Source organism: Phalacrocorax carbo, chromosome 7 (genome assembly GCF_963921805.1).
Source record: "Phalacrocorax carbo chromosome 7, bPhaCar2.1, whole genome shotgun sequence".
NCBI classification, from domain to species: domain Eukaryota; kingdom Metazoa; phylum Chordata; class Aves; order Suliformes; family Phalacrocoracidae; genus Phalacrocorax; species Phalacrocorax carbo.
In genome coordinates this window covers 25,066,515-25,083,996 of record NC_087519.1, presented here as the reverse complement: position 1 = coordinate 25,083,996, position 17,482 = coordinate 25,066,515, and the positions used below count along the sequence as shown (strand labels likewise).

Genomic DNA, 17,482 nt, shown 5'->3' with positions numbered 1-17,482 from the left:
GGCAGCCTGTTCCAGTGCCTCACCACTCTTTCAGAAAAGACATTTTTCCTAATATCCAATCTAAACCCTCCCCTGACGCAACCTGAAGCCATTTCCTCTTGTCCTATCGCTTGTTACTTGGGGGAAGAGACCAACCCCCACCTCACTACAGCCTCCTTTCAGGTAGTTGTAGAGAGCAATAAGGTCTCCCCTCAGCCTCCTCTTGTCCAGGCTAAACAACCCCAGCTCCCCCAACCTCTCCTCATAAGACCTGCTCTCCAGACCCTTCACCAGCTTCGTTGACCTTCTCTGGACATGCTCCAGCACCTCAATATCCTTCTTGTAGTGAGGGGCCCAAAACTAAACACAGTATTTGAAGTGTGGCCTCACCGGCGCTGAGTACCGGGGCATGATCACTTCCCTAGTCCTGCTGGCCACACCATTCCTGATACAAGCCAGGATGCTGTTGGTCACCTTGGCTACCTGGGCACACTGCTGGCTCATGTTCAGGTGGCTGTCAACCAGCAACCCCAGGTCCTTTTCTGCCAGGCAGCTCTCCAGCCACTCTTCCCCAAGACTGCAGTGTTGCATGGGGTTGATGTGACCCAAGTGCAGGACCTGGCACTTGGCCTTGTTAACCCACATACAACTGGCCTTGGCCCATTGATCCAGCCTGTCCAGATCCCTCTGCAGAGCCTTTCTATCCTCGAGCAGATTGACACTCCTGCCCAATTCATTGTCATCTGCAAGCTTACTTAGGGTGCACTCAATCCCCTCATCCAGGTCATTGATAAAGATATTAAACAAGACTGGCCCCAAAACTGAGCCCAGGGGAACCCTACTCGTGACTGGCCGCCAACTGGATTTAGCTCCATTCACCACAACTTTCTGGGCTCGGCCATCCAGCCAGTTTTTCACCCAGTGAAGAGTATACCCATCCAGGTCATGAGCCGCCAGTTTCTCTAGGAGGATGCTGTGGGAGACTGTGTCAAAAGCTTTGCTAAAGTCTACATAGACAACATCCACAGCCTTTCCCTCATCCACTAGGCAGGTCACCTGGTCATAGAAGGAGATCAGGTTGGTCAGGCAGGACTTGCCTTTCATGAAGCCATGATGACTGGACCTGATACCCCTGGTTGTCCTGCACATGCCTGGTGAGCTCACTCAAGATGAACCACTCCATGGTCTTCCCCAGTGCTGAGGTCAGGCTGACAGGCCTGTAGTTCCCCAGATCCTCCTTCTGGCCCTTCTTGTTGAAGGGCGTCACATCTGCAAGCCTCCAGTCATCTGGGACCTCCCCTGTTAACCATGACTGCTGGTAAATGATGGGGAGCGGCTTAGTGAGCTCCTCTGCTAGTTCCCCCAGTACTCTTGGGTGGATCCCATCCAGCCCCACAGACTTGTGAGTTCAGGTGGAGCAGCAGGTCGTGAACTGCCTCCTCTTCGATTATGGGGTGTTTATTCTGCTCTCTATCCCTGCCTTCCAGCTCAGGGGGCCGAGTACCCTGGAGATAACTGGTCTGACTGTTAAAGGCTGAGCACTTTGTACAGACGGCATAGTCCAGTGAGCTGGCATATGTTAAACATGACAGCATTCAACAAAGACAAGGTGAGGTTCAACATCACCATGTAACACAATTTTTCATTACTGAATGAGCCAAAGGCAACCAATTTCCAGAATCGACACTCACCTCCCCCACAAGCCTTTCAGAGTACCACCCTGTCAAGAATCACGTCAAAAAATTCACCTGCTTTGGAGTGTCCTTTCAAGAGTCTCAGCACAAAGACAAGGGTGGTTTTTTTTACACTCTAATGTAATAATTACAGCCCAAAAGGCACCAAGGGCACCACTGCTGTTTTATATCAAATACATATCAACTGCTTCCCCCAACCAGCTCATCTCAGGAAGTCTCTTAGAACATCTCAGTTTGGAAGGGTCCCATAAGGACCATCAAATCCAACTCCTTGCTCCTCGCAGGACTGCCTAACACAGAACCGCATGACTAAGAGTTGTCCAGATGCTCCTTGAACGCCGACAGGCTTGGTGCCTTGACCACTTCCCTTGGGAGCCTGTTCCACAAACCAATCACCCTCTTGGTAAAGAACTTTTTCCTAATGTCCAATCTGAAGTCTTGTTTCCATTCACAGGCATAAAAGGCAGATTTCAAGCACAGATTGCTGAAGCACTGGGGCCCTTGGCAGCAGTTACTCCTAAAACAGCAGGAGGTGGTCCCAGCAGCTGAGGCTGAGAATGCCCCAACGCCAAGAGGGCAGCGGGGACTTCAGCCACAAGAGTGTGATAAACAGACCCAACCAAACCTTCAGAACTGGAGTTTTTAACACTAACCACCAAATACATCCACTCTCCCACAAAACATAATGCAATCAACATTCAGTGACCAGCAAGCACAGCTCCTCTCCTGAAACCATCACTTTTCTCATTACATAAATTCCAAGTCACATTGTTATCTTACCTTACGTTTCATTTCGTCATCCTCTTCTATCCTGGCACCGCCAGCATCACTAAGGACAGGACTCAGAAGAGGAGATGAACCCTGGCCAGCTGTGTTCAAGTTCACCTGAAACGCTGGGTTCAAGCCCAGGGCACTCTTCAGCATGAGGGAAGAGAGCTGAGGATGGTCCACTGGGAGGCCTGGGTGGGAAGAGAACGAGAAGATGGAGTGGAAAAGGGGAGAAAATGGTTTCAAAGACAGTGCATCTGACTGTTACTGTAAACCATAACTGCAATCTCACATTATTAAAAAGAGGCAAAAGAAAGAGAAAGAAGAAAGGCATATACATCCAAAGACATAAGTCCCTATCTCAAAGCAACCAGAGTGTTCCCTGCAACTCAGCTGTTGCACCTTTACAACTGCATTTAAGGGTAAGGATAAATTGTTTAGCAGCTAGGAAGAAGTGCTCAAATCTTGTTGGATTTTGTTGAGTAGCAGCAAGGTTCTCTACATAGGATTATACTGCAGTAACAAGAATATGGCTTTTAGTTTTTCCTTTTTAAAATATGAATTACTTTTCACCCCTGGGAAAAGCTAGTAGAAATCATTCCACTACTCTCCACTCCAGGAAAAAAATCCATAAGATAAAGCTTATTAGAAATACATTCAGAAATCAGGAAATCTCCAAAACCATACTGACAGAAGAGGAAAACATATACAAAAAGGGACCACGTGAAAGATTTTGTTCCTTGCTCTTCTAAACATATGAATAGAATAATCTACTGATCTCAAAAAAAACCCAGTTTTGCATCACTGAGTATTAATTGGACGAACACAATCCTCTTGCACAGCAAAACCTGCCTGAAACAGGAGTAATACACACTGCTTTGCTTTAGGTTAATAACTGTCATTTTTTTTATATTAGTATTTCATTTGTGGACCCTTTAGAGATTTCTGACACTTAAGGCACCGTTACAGTGAACTGAAGCCTATGAGCAGTAGCTGTTCTCCTCTCTTCTGCAGACACCTTAGAAAGAGCACCCAGACACCCCCTCGGGGGTTCAACAGTGAAAACGACTCTTCAAGATCTCCTTTTTGGGGCCAAAGGCAACAGACACTCCAGTCACACTACGACCCAAAAATTCCTACCTCACCTCACCTCTTGTTTTTTCTGATCTTCCCTATGATAAACACACAAGCTTCGTCAGATCAGGCAACTGAATGGGTACCAAGCACTCCAGAATCTATCACTTCCACCACACTGCTCGAACCCTCAGCCACACTCACAACCCTCCCCAGCATGATTTGTTGTGTGTTACAAGCAGAGAGCAAGGGCTAAATCACCTGACCAAAAGCAAACATAAAAACCAACCGCGAAGCCAAAAATGCCAATTCGTTCCCAGACTACTTAGAAATCATCGCAAAAGGCTCCAAAAAAACCCAGCTTAGCCCCTGTGAATATCCAGTATATCTCTCAACACAGACACAGGGCACGTCTGCCAGAGGAGAAGGAGTTAGGAGCTTTTCGATTCACTACTGGCAGGAGTGGCTGCTGCTCTCTGGCTCAGGAAGCAAAACCACTGCAAGGCGCCTGGCAGCGTGACAATGGTGAGGGAGCCCAAGCACATATTTTCACATTGACAAATGCAGGAAGCTAAACAGTGCTGCACTCGGTCACCTGGAAGAGATTCAGATCATCCAGGCTGCAGAGTTAACTATTAATACACTAGTCAAGCACAGTCATTCTGGAGCAGATTTTTGTTTCTGCCTGAGTATTTTCTTGATTCCCACTGCTTTTAATATTAGCATAGGAAAGCAACAATGTCTGGCATTTTTTTCACCTATAATGACAGTAGTTTGTTGGTAGTCTGCTTTTACATGTTGGGGATGCCAAAACCACAGTTTAAAAACAAATAAGCTACAAGCCTACAAGGGTGAGAAGCTTCTTTAAATCATTAGATTTTAAACATGATGCAGCAACACATTCCAGAATTTTTAACTTGAATTGCTTCTGGACAGACCAAATGTTCAGATACAACAGGACCAAAAGGGATATAACTTGCTACAAACTTCACTTCCTGCCTATATCAATCAAGTTGTTAACTTTTTATCATGTCCAACAGGAGAAGCTGGCCATTAAATTAATTTCATACACTTGCTCATTTGTATCTGACAGCAAGAACCCCATTGCCTGAAGCCAAAGTGATTTATGAAAATGAAAGTCATGTTCAGCTCCTCAAGAAGCTTAAAACAAAAAGCAGAACCCACGATGCAGAAGCACAGGGCTTCCCCTCTCCCCAAGCCTGGGAGGGGGCTAACTGACAGATGCAAATACCTATCGCCTCTTCAGGGGCAGGAGGGCCCTTCCCCTGCACGCCAACAGCTGTGGGAGCCCCTTAGTCTGTTGTTTACTTCCCTAGCATGAAAGCAATAAAGAATTCAGGAGTGAGTGGTTACAGCTGCAACTTGTAATAGGCTGTCAACAAAAATGGCAAATTCTGCAAAGGGACTTTCCAAGGTTAATGTGACTTCTGAAACTTTTCTGGAAAGTACTATAAAATGTCATGGCACAGCTTGAGTTGGCTTTTTTGCTAACATTTGTTTAAATGTTGGATATAAACTCAGTATGATGGCATATCCTGGCAGATTGCGTCACAAGCATGTACCAGAATTTTCATTCTTGCAATCCAACAGTATTTCTTCACTAGAGCAGCAAGGGGGGAGGAGCTCACAGTCAAGCAGGTAAGATATACAGCGATTCTCTATTCTCCTGGGGAAGGATGGTAAAGCAAAAATCCACGCAATGGTTGGAGCAAGAGTTGCTGCTTTCCACAGCTGTTGAGTGTAGAAAGCTCCTAATTAGGTAGAAATATTGGTGCGAAGATCAAAACGAGTGAATGATTTCTTCCAACCGCAAACCTTGGTGCACTGAGGCCTTCCCTGCCCTGCAGGCAGCAGCATCCTCCAGGTATATTAAAAGAGACTATTCTTTGAGAGGGATGTTTCCACGTTACGATGTTCTGCCTGAAGTGGAAATTTGTTCTCTACATTTAAGTCATAACACAAACATCCCAAACTTGGAAGCCATACTGTAAGCAGTAGTCAGGGTTTCAATGCAATGACATGGGTATTAAGTGATGTAAACCAGACCCTCACAGACACAACTGCGTTCCGTACATGAAAAATTTCTGCTTTCACATCACACACAAATGCACTTAACTCAGTGCAACAACAAAAAATGTGACAGTTTGGTGTAATATTCCACATACTCCAAGATCTTTAAGAATACTAATGCTTCTTAGTTAATTACACTATTTAGTTATAACCATGTACCCTTCAGCAAACAAAACCAGTTTCATAAAAAAGACCAGCATGGATATAACTGGGGACAAAAAAAATCAAGTCTAACAGTAAAACATTCAAAAGCACTGTAGTTTGCATGAACACAACTATGGACTTCAGTAAGGATGGGAGATTTATCTTTCACAGCTAGTGTATAATATTTTCAAATTGTTTTACTATTGTTTATGCTGCCTCTTCTTTTGTCCAGGTATAAAAATGCAAAAGGCTTTATCTAATATATAAAACTATGGCATAATACAAATATTTGTCCACTCTACTTTTTACTGAGAGGATATTCAGCGTATACAGATGTGAAGGTTGATACTCAAATTTGAAAAAGAAATATGTTGAGAGTATTATACAAACCCATTATGGGATTACAAAACAACACCTTAAGCCAGCTGCTGTAACCATGACCTTACCTTGTATTTTCTTCAAGAGAACTCAAATCCCATCCCTCTCACTGACGTTACAGTTAACATACAGTTGGGGTTTTTTCCCTCCCCATAATACATCTATTTAGTGTCCAATATCCAAAATCCATTCTTATTTGCCTTGCTAATAGAAATACAGCAGAAAACTGCTCTAACCTGTCAGGCATTTCACAGGGAATATGCTTCTTTACCACTTGCAAACTTCAGAGTAGCGAAGGAAAATTTGGAAAATTTTCACCCTGGACAATCAGCAATGCCAGAGAACGCAAGGAAGAAAGCATGCGGCAGCCAGGTTTTAAGTCTGACTTGTAATTTACTACATTAGCATAAAAGAGTTTTGGTCTCATATCAGGGACAGCAGCAGGCGACATGCTAGGGAGATGAAACGACCCTCCCACTCAAGCTTTGAGAGTAAAAAGAAACTGAAAAACCACAACTTAGTTCTGCAAATAAAAAATCTAGTAAAAATAAATAAATAGAGTAACAACCTGCTAAACTACTTTCTTAACCATAATGCTAAGTTTTATTATTTGAACCATCAGGAGCCTCTAAATTTCTGTTGTCTGAAATCAGTCGTGTGATGCCTTTACTTTAATAAACTACTAGAAGATGTCCATATATATAATAAAACTTCTTTTTTTTTCAGCTATAAAACAAGCTAAATTGAAGCATACTTACACAATAGTTAAGGGAGGGGATATTTCATGCCTTTGACCTCCCACAGAAGGAAATGGGGGGAAAGACAAAATTGTGTATCTGAGTTTTAATAACAGCTTTAAAAGTGGCCCTGGAAAACTGACATGCTAAAGCCCAACATCTCATTTTCCTGTATGCCTTCAGAAGCATGTCAGCTGACACTCAGAAAAAGCTTTTGCCTTTTTCCTGACACCCCCTTGTCAGTCAGTACAGCATACCTTTAGAAGTGCAAAGCAAAAGTCTGCTTCTTTTGGAAAAAAATTCCAGTCTATGGGAAAAGTTCAGCTCCAGCAAAAAAAGGGAGAGGGTTAGGTCCAAGGCAGAATCTGGACCAAAACAAAACAAAAAAAAAACACCCCCACACTGCAGCCATGGTGATGCTAACTGAAAAGACAAGAATTTGATTTTCAGATCTGAAATATCAAATCTAAGATCTGTCATACCTTACATTGGCAAGACCACTGACTATCTGTTGTTTCAGAAAAAGAGAAGCTCACAGCAATCTGGCCTTTCCTCTCAGATTAATACAGTTTTAAATGGTAAACACTCCCACTAGGGGACTAGGCCAGTTTATTAGAATACAGGTTTTGGTAATTATATTAATATGGACTAGCTTTTACTGAAAGTTTAAGCAGAGCCAGACTTCATTTGGTTTACACTGTGATAACAAGCTTGATATGATGATAAGCTTTTGGCATCTCTCAGTTATTTTTCAGAGGTTATTTCCATTCTTCAATCTAAATTCAGTCTCTACAGAGAAAGCCAGATTTGAGTGCAAAGCATAACAAAAAATGCAAGTACTGGTTCTGTAAACTTTACTCTTGAAAGCTTAAAACAATTCAAAGACAGATAACGAGAAATAGCAAAACAACAATAACAAACAGCATTACTGGGTGTACTAAAAGCTAAAAGTGAGATCCAAATGTTAGCAATTTGATTCCTTATCCGAAGGCAGTGCCTCTTGCATTTCACTGGTCCTTTTTAAAGCTGTAACTTTATTATTGTATTTTATTATTATTACTACGTTTTCAAACAGATGAGATTCTTTTCATACTGAAGCCCTGCAGTGGATGACCAGAAGACGACAGGAGCCCACTCAGAGCCCCATCCTTCCCAACACCCTGCTGAACCCATCACATGCACAGACCAAATTGTTACTTCTAGAATGATAGTGTTCTGCAAGCTCATGTACTACAACTGAAATCCTGCAACATCCCCAATTCCTTATTTCAAAATACCACTACTCATTCATTTTCCCCCTGCAAATCTTCCCTTTAAAATAGTGAGGGATAGTTGGAAGGTAAATCTTTGAAAAAAATATTATCTAAGAGCCTAAAACACAATTATCAGAGACTTTAAGGATTTATTTCCTTCTTTCTTATCCTCAGATGGGTACAGGTCACATTAAACATTAGAACATGTTTACAGCACATGCCCTCGTGAAACTGTATGTACCTGTGAAGTTACACCTACATGTGATACTGTAGGAGAGTCCTAACATTGGTCCTGGTTTTACGTTTATGTCCAGGATCTGAAACTACTACCCTTCTTTTACCACCTTCCTTCCGCCTTGTAAAGCCTGTGCTATTTGCAGGCAAGAAAGAGTATGTATCTCTTGTTATAGACTACAGATTGTAAACTTTTATACTATCACAGTGTTAAACAGAAATCTCTTTATGCTGTATTGACAGCTTTGACCTGTCTGTGCTCAAACTACGACTTTGCGCAAACCTCTGTCTGCAGCATCGCTGAAATGAACGGTCAGGGTTTCAAACTAAACTGCTTCTTTATGTCAGGTACATATTTTCCTTAAGTCTATGTAAAATTGGTTTAACTCTGCAACAAAAACAATCAAAGCAAAGTTAATGAAGTTTGACCCCTGTAATAAAGTAATATAAAATCTCCTGATGCTTGAAAGGAAGTCAGAGTCAATTTTGCCCAATAATTCTTCCTTGCTGAAAAGCAAAGATTTTTGGAGTGGGTGTTTTCACTGTTTTATAACTCAGCAAACATAATATGGAGACTTAAAAAAAATTGTCAGTTCAAACTAGCCAAGCAACCTGTTCAGTTTACTTATGCAAGTACTACTGACTTTTTTTTAAGCAAATGTTTACATGATTCAGGAAAAGAGGATTTACCCATACACTGGTCAGAGTGCTGAAGGAGAACTTTCAGCCTAGAAAACATGTGATTGCCTCCATACCCTATGTTTACAATAAAGGACAGACTTCCAATAAAAACAAAAACACAGGAGAGAGTTTGAGGTACATACCTAGTTTGAAATAAAATGTCTCCACAAAAAAAGTAATTCCTATAATGAAACCTGGACTTTTAATCTCATTTGTATCCCAGTATTTTGAAAACCACACACTGGTAGTTGCCCCGCTGTGCTCTACTTTCAATAAAGGTGTACAGGAGGAAAACTGCCTGGAGAAATCTGGTAATAAAACTCTAAAATGCCTTGGCTAGGAGAACAAATATTTATTCTATTGCAAACACAAGGGTAACAAAAAAATAAAGCTAAAAAGCCCATGTTGTCATTTATATCAAAGTTTTCCTTATTTTATTGCATAAACAATTAAAATTATGAATTAGTACAAATCTGTAGGTTCATAACCGGCAATCTGAACAGACACAAAAATATTAAAAATCCCAACATGTAATTCAATATAACATTTACTGTATAAAAGATAAAAGTCCAAGAGATCAATTACGAAATTCCAGCCCTCTGTTTTCTTAACAATCTTTTCCTGAAAAAAGTAGCACCAATTTAACTGGGGAGTCACTCTAACCAAGGCACACACACCCTTCTATGTATTGATAAACAGGCATTTCATGTCTCTCACTGATTTGCAGGTCTGTCACAAGCTGCGCTCTCAGCTGCCATCCGAGCTTTTGAAGAACAGCACAATATTGTGACTCGGGAAAATTTATAGCAACACCTTCCTCACAAACCAGGTTCAATTAACCATGCTCCAAATTTAAAACCTGCAAAGCTACAGCTCACCCAGTGGAGTAATCCTACCATAGTCTACGAGCAGATAATAAATTAAGTGGATTTTATGGTACGTGTTTGGAACTGGAAAGTCTCCCCATATTCATAGAGTGTATATGTATACACATATGTGTACACATAACATTTGTGACAAGTGCGATGAAAGATCTACTAAAAACTACAGGCAATGACAGGACTACAATGAAAATCATATTGTATACTCGTTTGGTCAATCAATACCAGATAATTATGGCTTAGAACTTTTTGCAAAATGACAATAATGGGAATGACTTACCGACAGGTTTGCACCAAAAATCATAAAATTATCATGACTTTAGTGTCTCCATGAAATCTTACCCTTATCAAGATTTGCAGCTAAACAAAAACTACCACCACTAAAACAAGCAAACAAAAAAAACCAACATGAAGGCAAAACCAAGCCACCAACCAAAAAAAAAGTCCCTTAAACAAAACCACCTATGACCACAATACAAATATACACAGGAAAAAGGAGATCATACTTGGCATTATCCAGCAACTCTGAAATTCACTGGAAATTAAAGTGAAAGTTGAGAGCAGATCAATATATCACCCTATTCCATCTTAAGATAAAATACGGTAAGTCCTGGGAAATATACAGCATGTATTACTTGTATAATGAATGAGTACTTTAAAATTACAAAGTCTACACACAATACATAACACAGGCTAGTAAAGTTTATCAATGTTTAACCAGGTGGTGGATAAGTCAAGAGAATATTCTATGACCCATGTTTTGTGCAAATTAAGAGTTCTACTAACTGCATACAGAAAGACCAAATATGTTCTGATGTAGTGCCTTACATTTATTAAAATGTTTTTAAGCGTAAGATGGTTTTAAGTATACACGTAGAGTACTACAGGTGCAGATTAAATTACCTACTCGAGACACGCATTTCTTAGTGTCTTTTAGTCTCACTGCAACACGCAAGTTGAGTACCACAAGAGAGCTAAATCCATCAGCCTAACTGATTTTGAAAAGTCAGTAGTACTGATATGCTTTCTATGGCTGCATGTGTTTGCTAAAATAGCAAAACAGAGAAATGGAAGGATCGAAATCAGCCCTATCTCGCTGAGGAGCAGGAGTGATGGCTCCTGCATGTTCCCTTTGCTGAGCTACCATTGCAACAGCCGGTGGATGCAGAGTCTAGAGCAGAACAAGCCTGGAAGCCCCACTGGTTCTCCATACTGGAAAAACACAGCACTAAAACTTGCACATTGACTAGAAATAGAAGTACCTATATATGTCCCCCTCCCACAGCATCCCAGAGATGGGGGCAGAAAGCAAACGTGAAAGAACGTACCTGCAGAAGTGACAGTGTTGGGGAGAGGAGAGGACAACCACTCACTTGCCACAGACAAGTGAAGGTTTGCACCTAGGCTTTCATCTGCTCATACCACAGCTCCTCAAATGCTTTCTTCTCAAAGTGAAAATGCATGGGACACTCAAAGATCATCTGGCTTTTCCTACGTAATCTCCCCCTTTTTTCATGCCTTGCAATTCCCACAGCAGCTTTCACTGCTCAGGGTCTGCAAGGGTCTCAGCTTTCTCGGTTAGGTAGCTGGCACCAGCTCCACACCTGCCAGCATACTACTCACCTTCTTGAAAAGAAAACTTGCGTGCTCCGTAAAAAAAAAACAACCAGAAATCAGCCCTGGGAACTAAGTTTTAGCAGTATCAACACTGTAAAAAGGAAACAAAACAAACTGCACGGAGTAGCACTGAGAGCTTAGCAGCGTCACTGGTACTTGGGACACAACCACACTGCACTGAAGTTCACCAATTCCTTTACACTACCCAAAGACAAGCAACGTGGACAGATAACGGAAAGCCCTTCCTTCTTTCACCTTCTCCTGCCAACTCAGGAGATAGCTAGGAGAGAAGAGGATCCCCTGGCATGGCTCTAATGCACTAAAATAACTCACAATTGGTGCTCAAGTTCACTGCGCAGCACTGAGACATCCTGTTCCCTTGAAGGCAGGCTGGTTTTCTCTCCATCTCTATTAGAAAGTGAATCTGAACTTATCCCTGCAAGAACCTTTTCTCACAGCTTTCTCATTACAATAAAATCTCTACTTATGAACTAACTTTTCTCCTCTTGTGTACCGATCTGGGAAACCATGAATACAACAGAGCTAAGCGTGCAATTACATCCTCAGATGCCATATAGCTTTGAAAATCAGAAAAGCCCAGAAAGAAACAATGAAAAATATATGCTATCGATTAGCAACAGCACAGATGTAACTAGCAGATGGCACGGGCACAGGCAGCAGCATAACTCTCACACAACCTGCAATCACACAATGATGTGCAAACCTGGCAAGGGATACCAGTTTGTGATGACCCACGTTGTCTTTGCGCAAGCAAAGAGTCAGGTGATGTGAAGGTCCGTGTTTCTGGTGACACCCATAACTAAAGCCTTCATCTGAACAGTTCCGTACCCAGGTCAAGTCTTCCCCCACCCCACCCTCACGTGTGGCTCCACACATCCTGCTCTAAGCTAAAAGGACTAGTCACGCCCGTTCCTTCAGAAAACAAAAGGGGCATTACATTAACACTCTTGGTACCATTTTCTTTTTTTAAATCCCTGAGATTTAAAATTGCCAATAAAAGATTTGCCCAGTTGCAAAATAGAAGAAGAAAAACATTGAAGGTGCCTTTTTGAACTAACTGCATTGCAAGAAAACATATTGGCAAGCCTTCTCTCAGGATTGTCAAGCGTGTTTATCGAGAACAGTCAGCTTTTTCCTAAGATCTTTTGAAAACCTAGAGAATTTAGTTGGATTTATTCCCATATTAAACAGTTCTAAAACATTTAGAGAGAATGCCTGTGATTGAGGCATGGAACATGAAACAGAGGCGGACTCGGTTATATGTAAATAGCTGAATCCTGCCTCTACTCTTTAAAGATAAAAAAATTAACAGACTTCCTCTAAATCTTTATTTATGTGTTTGTCCCTGTCTCTTCCACCTGTAGGAGACTTTGCAGACAGAAGTCTTCTTACTATTGTTTTTCTTTTTTGAGTTACATAATGTAATTAGTTGTAGGAAGGAAATCAGACAAACAGCCTAAAAACGTACTTAAAGGTACCAGCTCTGGACACAACTGAATACATCCTCCAAGTGCCTAATAGAAATGTCACATTACACATCCATGACATCATCTCCACAGGTATGAATAAAGTCACACAAAGAGCCCGAACACACATTCAACAGAAGGAAAAAAAAACCAAACAAACCAAACCCACACCAAAAAACCACACCGTATAGCACTTCTAAACAAAAAAGAGCAATCAAACTGCTGCACATTCCTGAAGGTCCAAACTAATACTTTGCTCTAAATGTGCTTTGATTTTCTGTGCCACTGGCAAAGGCGACAGGTTTCTCATGGAGCAACAGTCATCCCACTCAAACACAGTAACCACAACAGAAAAGCAAGTGCTGTGAAGAACAATCATACCATGGTAAAAACTAAACTAGAAGAAATGGGTGACTAAAGGAGGTTTTACCTCCTTGTGTTCCACCACACCTTGAGAGGAATTCCCTTGAAGTTCTACTTAGCAGAATTTTGAGATATAAAAGTATTTTTCAAATGCTTAGGTAAAGAATGAAGGTCTTTTAACAATACATCAATATCACATTTAAGAAAACTGTTACAATATCAAGCATGAAGTTATGCTTGTAACCGTAAGCTGCTTATTTTGGAGGCATTGATTGTACTAATACTGCACTCACTCCTTCTGGAAACTGCAAAGGACTCCAAACGGGGAAACAGGGAACCCCAGAACCAAATGGCTGAAGTAGATGACACTTTCCATCACAAGGTTTTGGTCAGGTGTTTTGTATTTCACATTCTAGCTTGTATAAAAGCAAAATACTCTAAGAAATGCTATTACAAGCTGAAGCTAAGAATTTCACACCCCCAATCCATCAAGGTTGGAGACAGGAAGGATATTTTGCAAACTCCACTGTTCCACCTCAATAAATGTTGCTAAATTAGATGTGACCAGTTCAGTAATAGCCTTTTCAATTATGCTTTCAAACATACAGATCAAAGTCTCACATCAAAATCACCTGACTAAAGAAATTTATAAAAGTAGTGAAGGTCTAACTGTTGTCTATAGTATTCTCTCCTCCTAACATCTCAATTTCTCAGAAAGATTATGGTATTTTTCTGAATACAGCTCATATTTTAAAGAAAAAGTTAATGCTATCACCAGGTTTACCACCACCTGTCTTCCACAGATAAAGAACACTTTTATGAATAAATTTGTAAGCATTTTTTATGGAGAGTGATTAAATAAAGGAAAAGAAGGTGAGAAAATGCAGTGAGGATTAAGTGCTTTTATAGTCTCTGCATAGATCTCCAAACTGCTGCAAAGCAGAAGGGTACTTGTTTGTTGCTAGATTGCTGAAGGCACTCTGAAGTCAGAAAATACAATGATTGTCTTCACAAGAAGTTTTGGAAACTGCTATTTTCATTTGATTGTGTACACATCCCCTCTTCTAAACTACCAGGTAGGTTATTTATTCTTCGATGTATACCATAGACATGTTGCATAGGTTGATATGTTAAAATTTTCCTTCACAGTTGATCTGAAGATTGTCCATTTTTTTGATTGTGGAAACAAAAAAAATCCCCAAATGAGGACTCTCATCGCAGTACGGGAAAACAGCTAATTTACTGGATGCAGCTGCTTGTTAACAAGCATGTGCAAAAGTGACTGTTGCATTTGGGTGTTGGAGGAACAGCATATTATATCAGGCTCTTACAGATATGTTTATAGTCAAAGAAATCCTGCTATATACTGTAATTTGTGATGTCTGCACAAGCCAGCTGAAGGTACTTAACTTCTCTGAAATCACTGGTTTTTTCCTAAATGCAGTATTTTGTGAACGTCGTAGCCCATTACAACACATTCCAGATGCAGTATGATGCATACAATGCAGCGCCAAAGCTAGGAAGCTTTGAGGGAAACTGAAGAGGTACATTAAAAAAAAACCAAACTACATTATGTGATTCAAAATCCAGCCACTGGATTAGAGTTTTCCTGCTTAAAGTGACTGACATCACACCCTTTTGACTTCTAAGCCTGAAAAGCATACAGGGATCCATCACAATAATCAAGAATCAATCAACATGTGCCTTCTCTGTCCAGTCTTCTTGCGTGAGATTTTTTAAATTATTCTGAAAGTCAAATGCAAACCTTTCACCAGTGGCTTGAGCAAAAGGGTTACTAAAGAAAAGGTTTACATCCAATGGTGCAGCAGTTTCAGAGTCCCAGGAGTCCGTGTCTGAGCTGCTGGAGTCTTCCGTGGTGGTAGGTGGATAGCTCAGCTGTTCCAGCTGGTCAATGATGTCCGTGAACTGAAAGGCTGAGCTGGACTCGGAGCGGACCGAGTAGGCCGGGAAGTTCACCATAGAACTGGCCTCCGAATGGTTTGTGGAGCTGTACGTGTGCAGGGAGGACGTACCGTTCAGTGGCAAATTGTTGAGGGAGCTGCTCTCGGAGCGGTTGTTGATGAGCGAACTCGTTTCAGATGGGCTCAGGAGGCTTTGCATTCTACTTGCCTGGGCCTTCACCTCAAACAACTCTGAGGTATCTGATTGTCTCTCATTGCCATTGAAATTGCTCCCTTCTTCAAATGCAAACTCATCTTCCATATTCATATCTACTGCTTCAGTTGAGTACCTGTCAGGGCTTGACTGAGAAGAGACCGTATTTTGCTGAAGGGCATCTGTAGTTAAGCCAGGTGACTCTGACAAACACTTAGACAAATCAGAGCCCTTTAAATCTAAACCACCGTACACATATGAAAATGCCTCAGAGCCCCCAGCAAAAAAGGAAATTTCTGCTGGGTCATCATCAATAAATTCCTCTGACACCTGTAATGGTGAATTTGTCAGTGTGAAAGGAGGGGCACCCCGACTGCTGTGCTGATGCTCTTGTTCAGCAACAAAAACACCTGTGGTAAAGTCATCCTCATCATTGTCATTTTTACAAACAGCGACCCTGCTCTCCTTACTACTCTTTTCTACATCTAGATCTAAACCACAACCGCTCTCAACAACAGGACAAGCAGGGTTACAGTTTCCTGCAACACTACCAAACCCAACACCTTGGAGCATGGGAGATCCAGGCTGCTGCATCAGTTTCCTCCCTGCTTCTTCTGCTGGTGCTGCAGTGTTTTTTTCTGGAATCCTTGTGTATGGCGCTCGGGGGTCCAAAGAGGAAGGGCTGGTTTCTGCAAAGATGGGCAGCACAGGAGTAGGAGTGGACGATGAGTGAACTGGGTGGAAGGGGGCAGCTGCTGAGGCAGGAGACCCTGGGGTTCTCAAGCCCTCAGTGAATGGGACACTCTAAGAGGAAAGAAAAGTAGAAACAGAACACAAAAATGTTTTTATAATATGTAAAAACAAACACAACATCCAGTTCCTGATGCAGAAGGAATACGTGCTTCAAAAGAGCCCACTTTACAGCAAACAAAACATTGCATACAGAAACAGGGCCAGCATCCCCAGCAAGAGGCGAGATCATTTTTCCTGAATTCTGATAACTGGATGGAAAATTAAATCCATGTATTTTTTAGCTTCTGCTGAAAAAGCATCCACAAGGGAAGGTAACACAAAACAACAACAGTGAAATCCTGTGATGCTTCCTTAACCTCTCACAGGTAAAGCAAGCCCATTTGGTAAAACCCTTGTTTCTTGCCACTGATTGTAGAAGGCATCTATAAAATTAAGACTTCCACAGAGAGCAGTTAGAGAGTACCTGAAGACAAACTATTCCTCTGACATAATAACATATTAGAAAGTGTGACATTTTCTTTTCAGTTAAGCTAAACCCTGAAAAGGAAAATATTGCTCACTTTAGACTCCATCGGCTACATTATAAAAACTGATACCACTCACAAGAAGAAAAACCATATGTCAAGGACAAAGATCAAACAGCGAAAGCAATTCCAGACAAACAGTTCACTCAGATCACCTTTCCTTCAGAGTCATCTTGGAAAGCTGGTTGTCAGCTTCCCTGACTGCAGTATTGAGAGTGCTGTATAACTGACCTGTTTTGGCATGTCAGTGTTTGAAGCACGAGTGGACGCTCTGGCTTTGCTGTGCCTCCTGCAGAACAGAGAGCATCCTGTGAGTATCCAAGACATGAGTCAGCCTTCTCCCTTCCCCATTCACCTGTTTCCATTCTAGTAGCCAACAGAAACGTCTCAAGCTCTATTTTATTGTGTTTTGTTAATAACTAATTCAAGATTTAAAAAGTTACAAGAGTTGTAAGTCACAATGTAGGAGTAAGAAATGTACAGAAAATGGAATAAAGCAAGATCCAGATCATTCATACCACTGAAGGAGAACTTGGGGCAGAAGACTATACTAAATAGCACACTCAGTTTAACTTCATCATCATCAGTATAAACATCTACAAATGAATGGCTTCAAAAAACAGAATGAGTTAAACTTAAGAAAACAGCTTAAAATTCATTCAACCATATAAGTTATGACATATAAAATTCTATATGTTACACTGCAAAA

General features: G+C 41.3%; 1 protein-coding gene across 3 annotated transcripts in view; it reads right to left on the bottom strand.

Annotated features, from left to right (window-relative positions):
* FARP2 (FERM, ARH/RhoGEF and pleckstrin domain protein 2) overlaps window positions 1–17,482 on the bottom strand; it is an 84,929-nt gene that overhangs the window by 22,357 nt on the left and 45,090 nt on the right. For all 3 annotated transcript variants that reach the window (XM_064457040.1, XM_064457042.1, XM_064457041.1), the window contains exons 12-14: window positions 17,005–17,062; window positions 16,060–16,300; window positions 2,454–2,632 (exon numbers count right to left, since the gene is read on the bottom strand). In XM_064457040.1, the coding sequence (XP_064313110.1) occupies window positions 2,454–2,632; window positions 16,060–16,300; window positions 17,005–17,062 (478 nt within the window). The remainder of the gene's footprint in view (window positions 1–2,453; window positions 2,633–16,059; window positions 16,301–17,004; window positions 17,063–17,482) is intronic.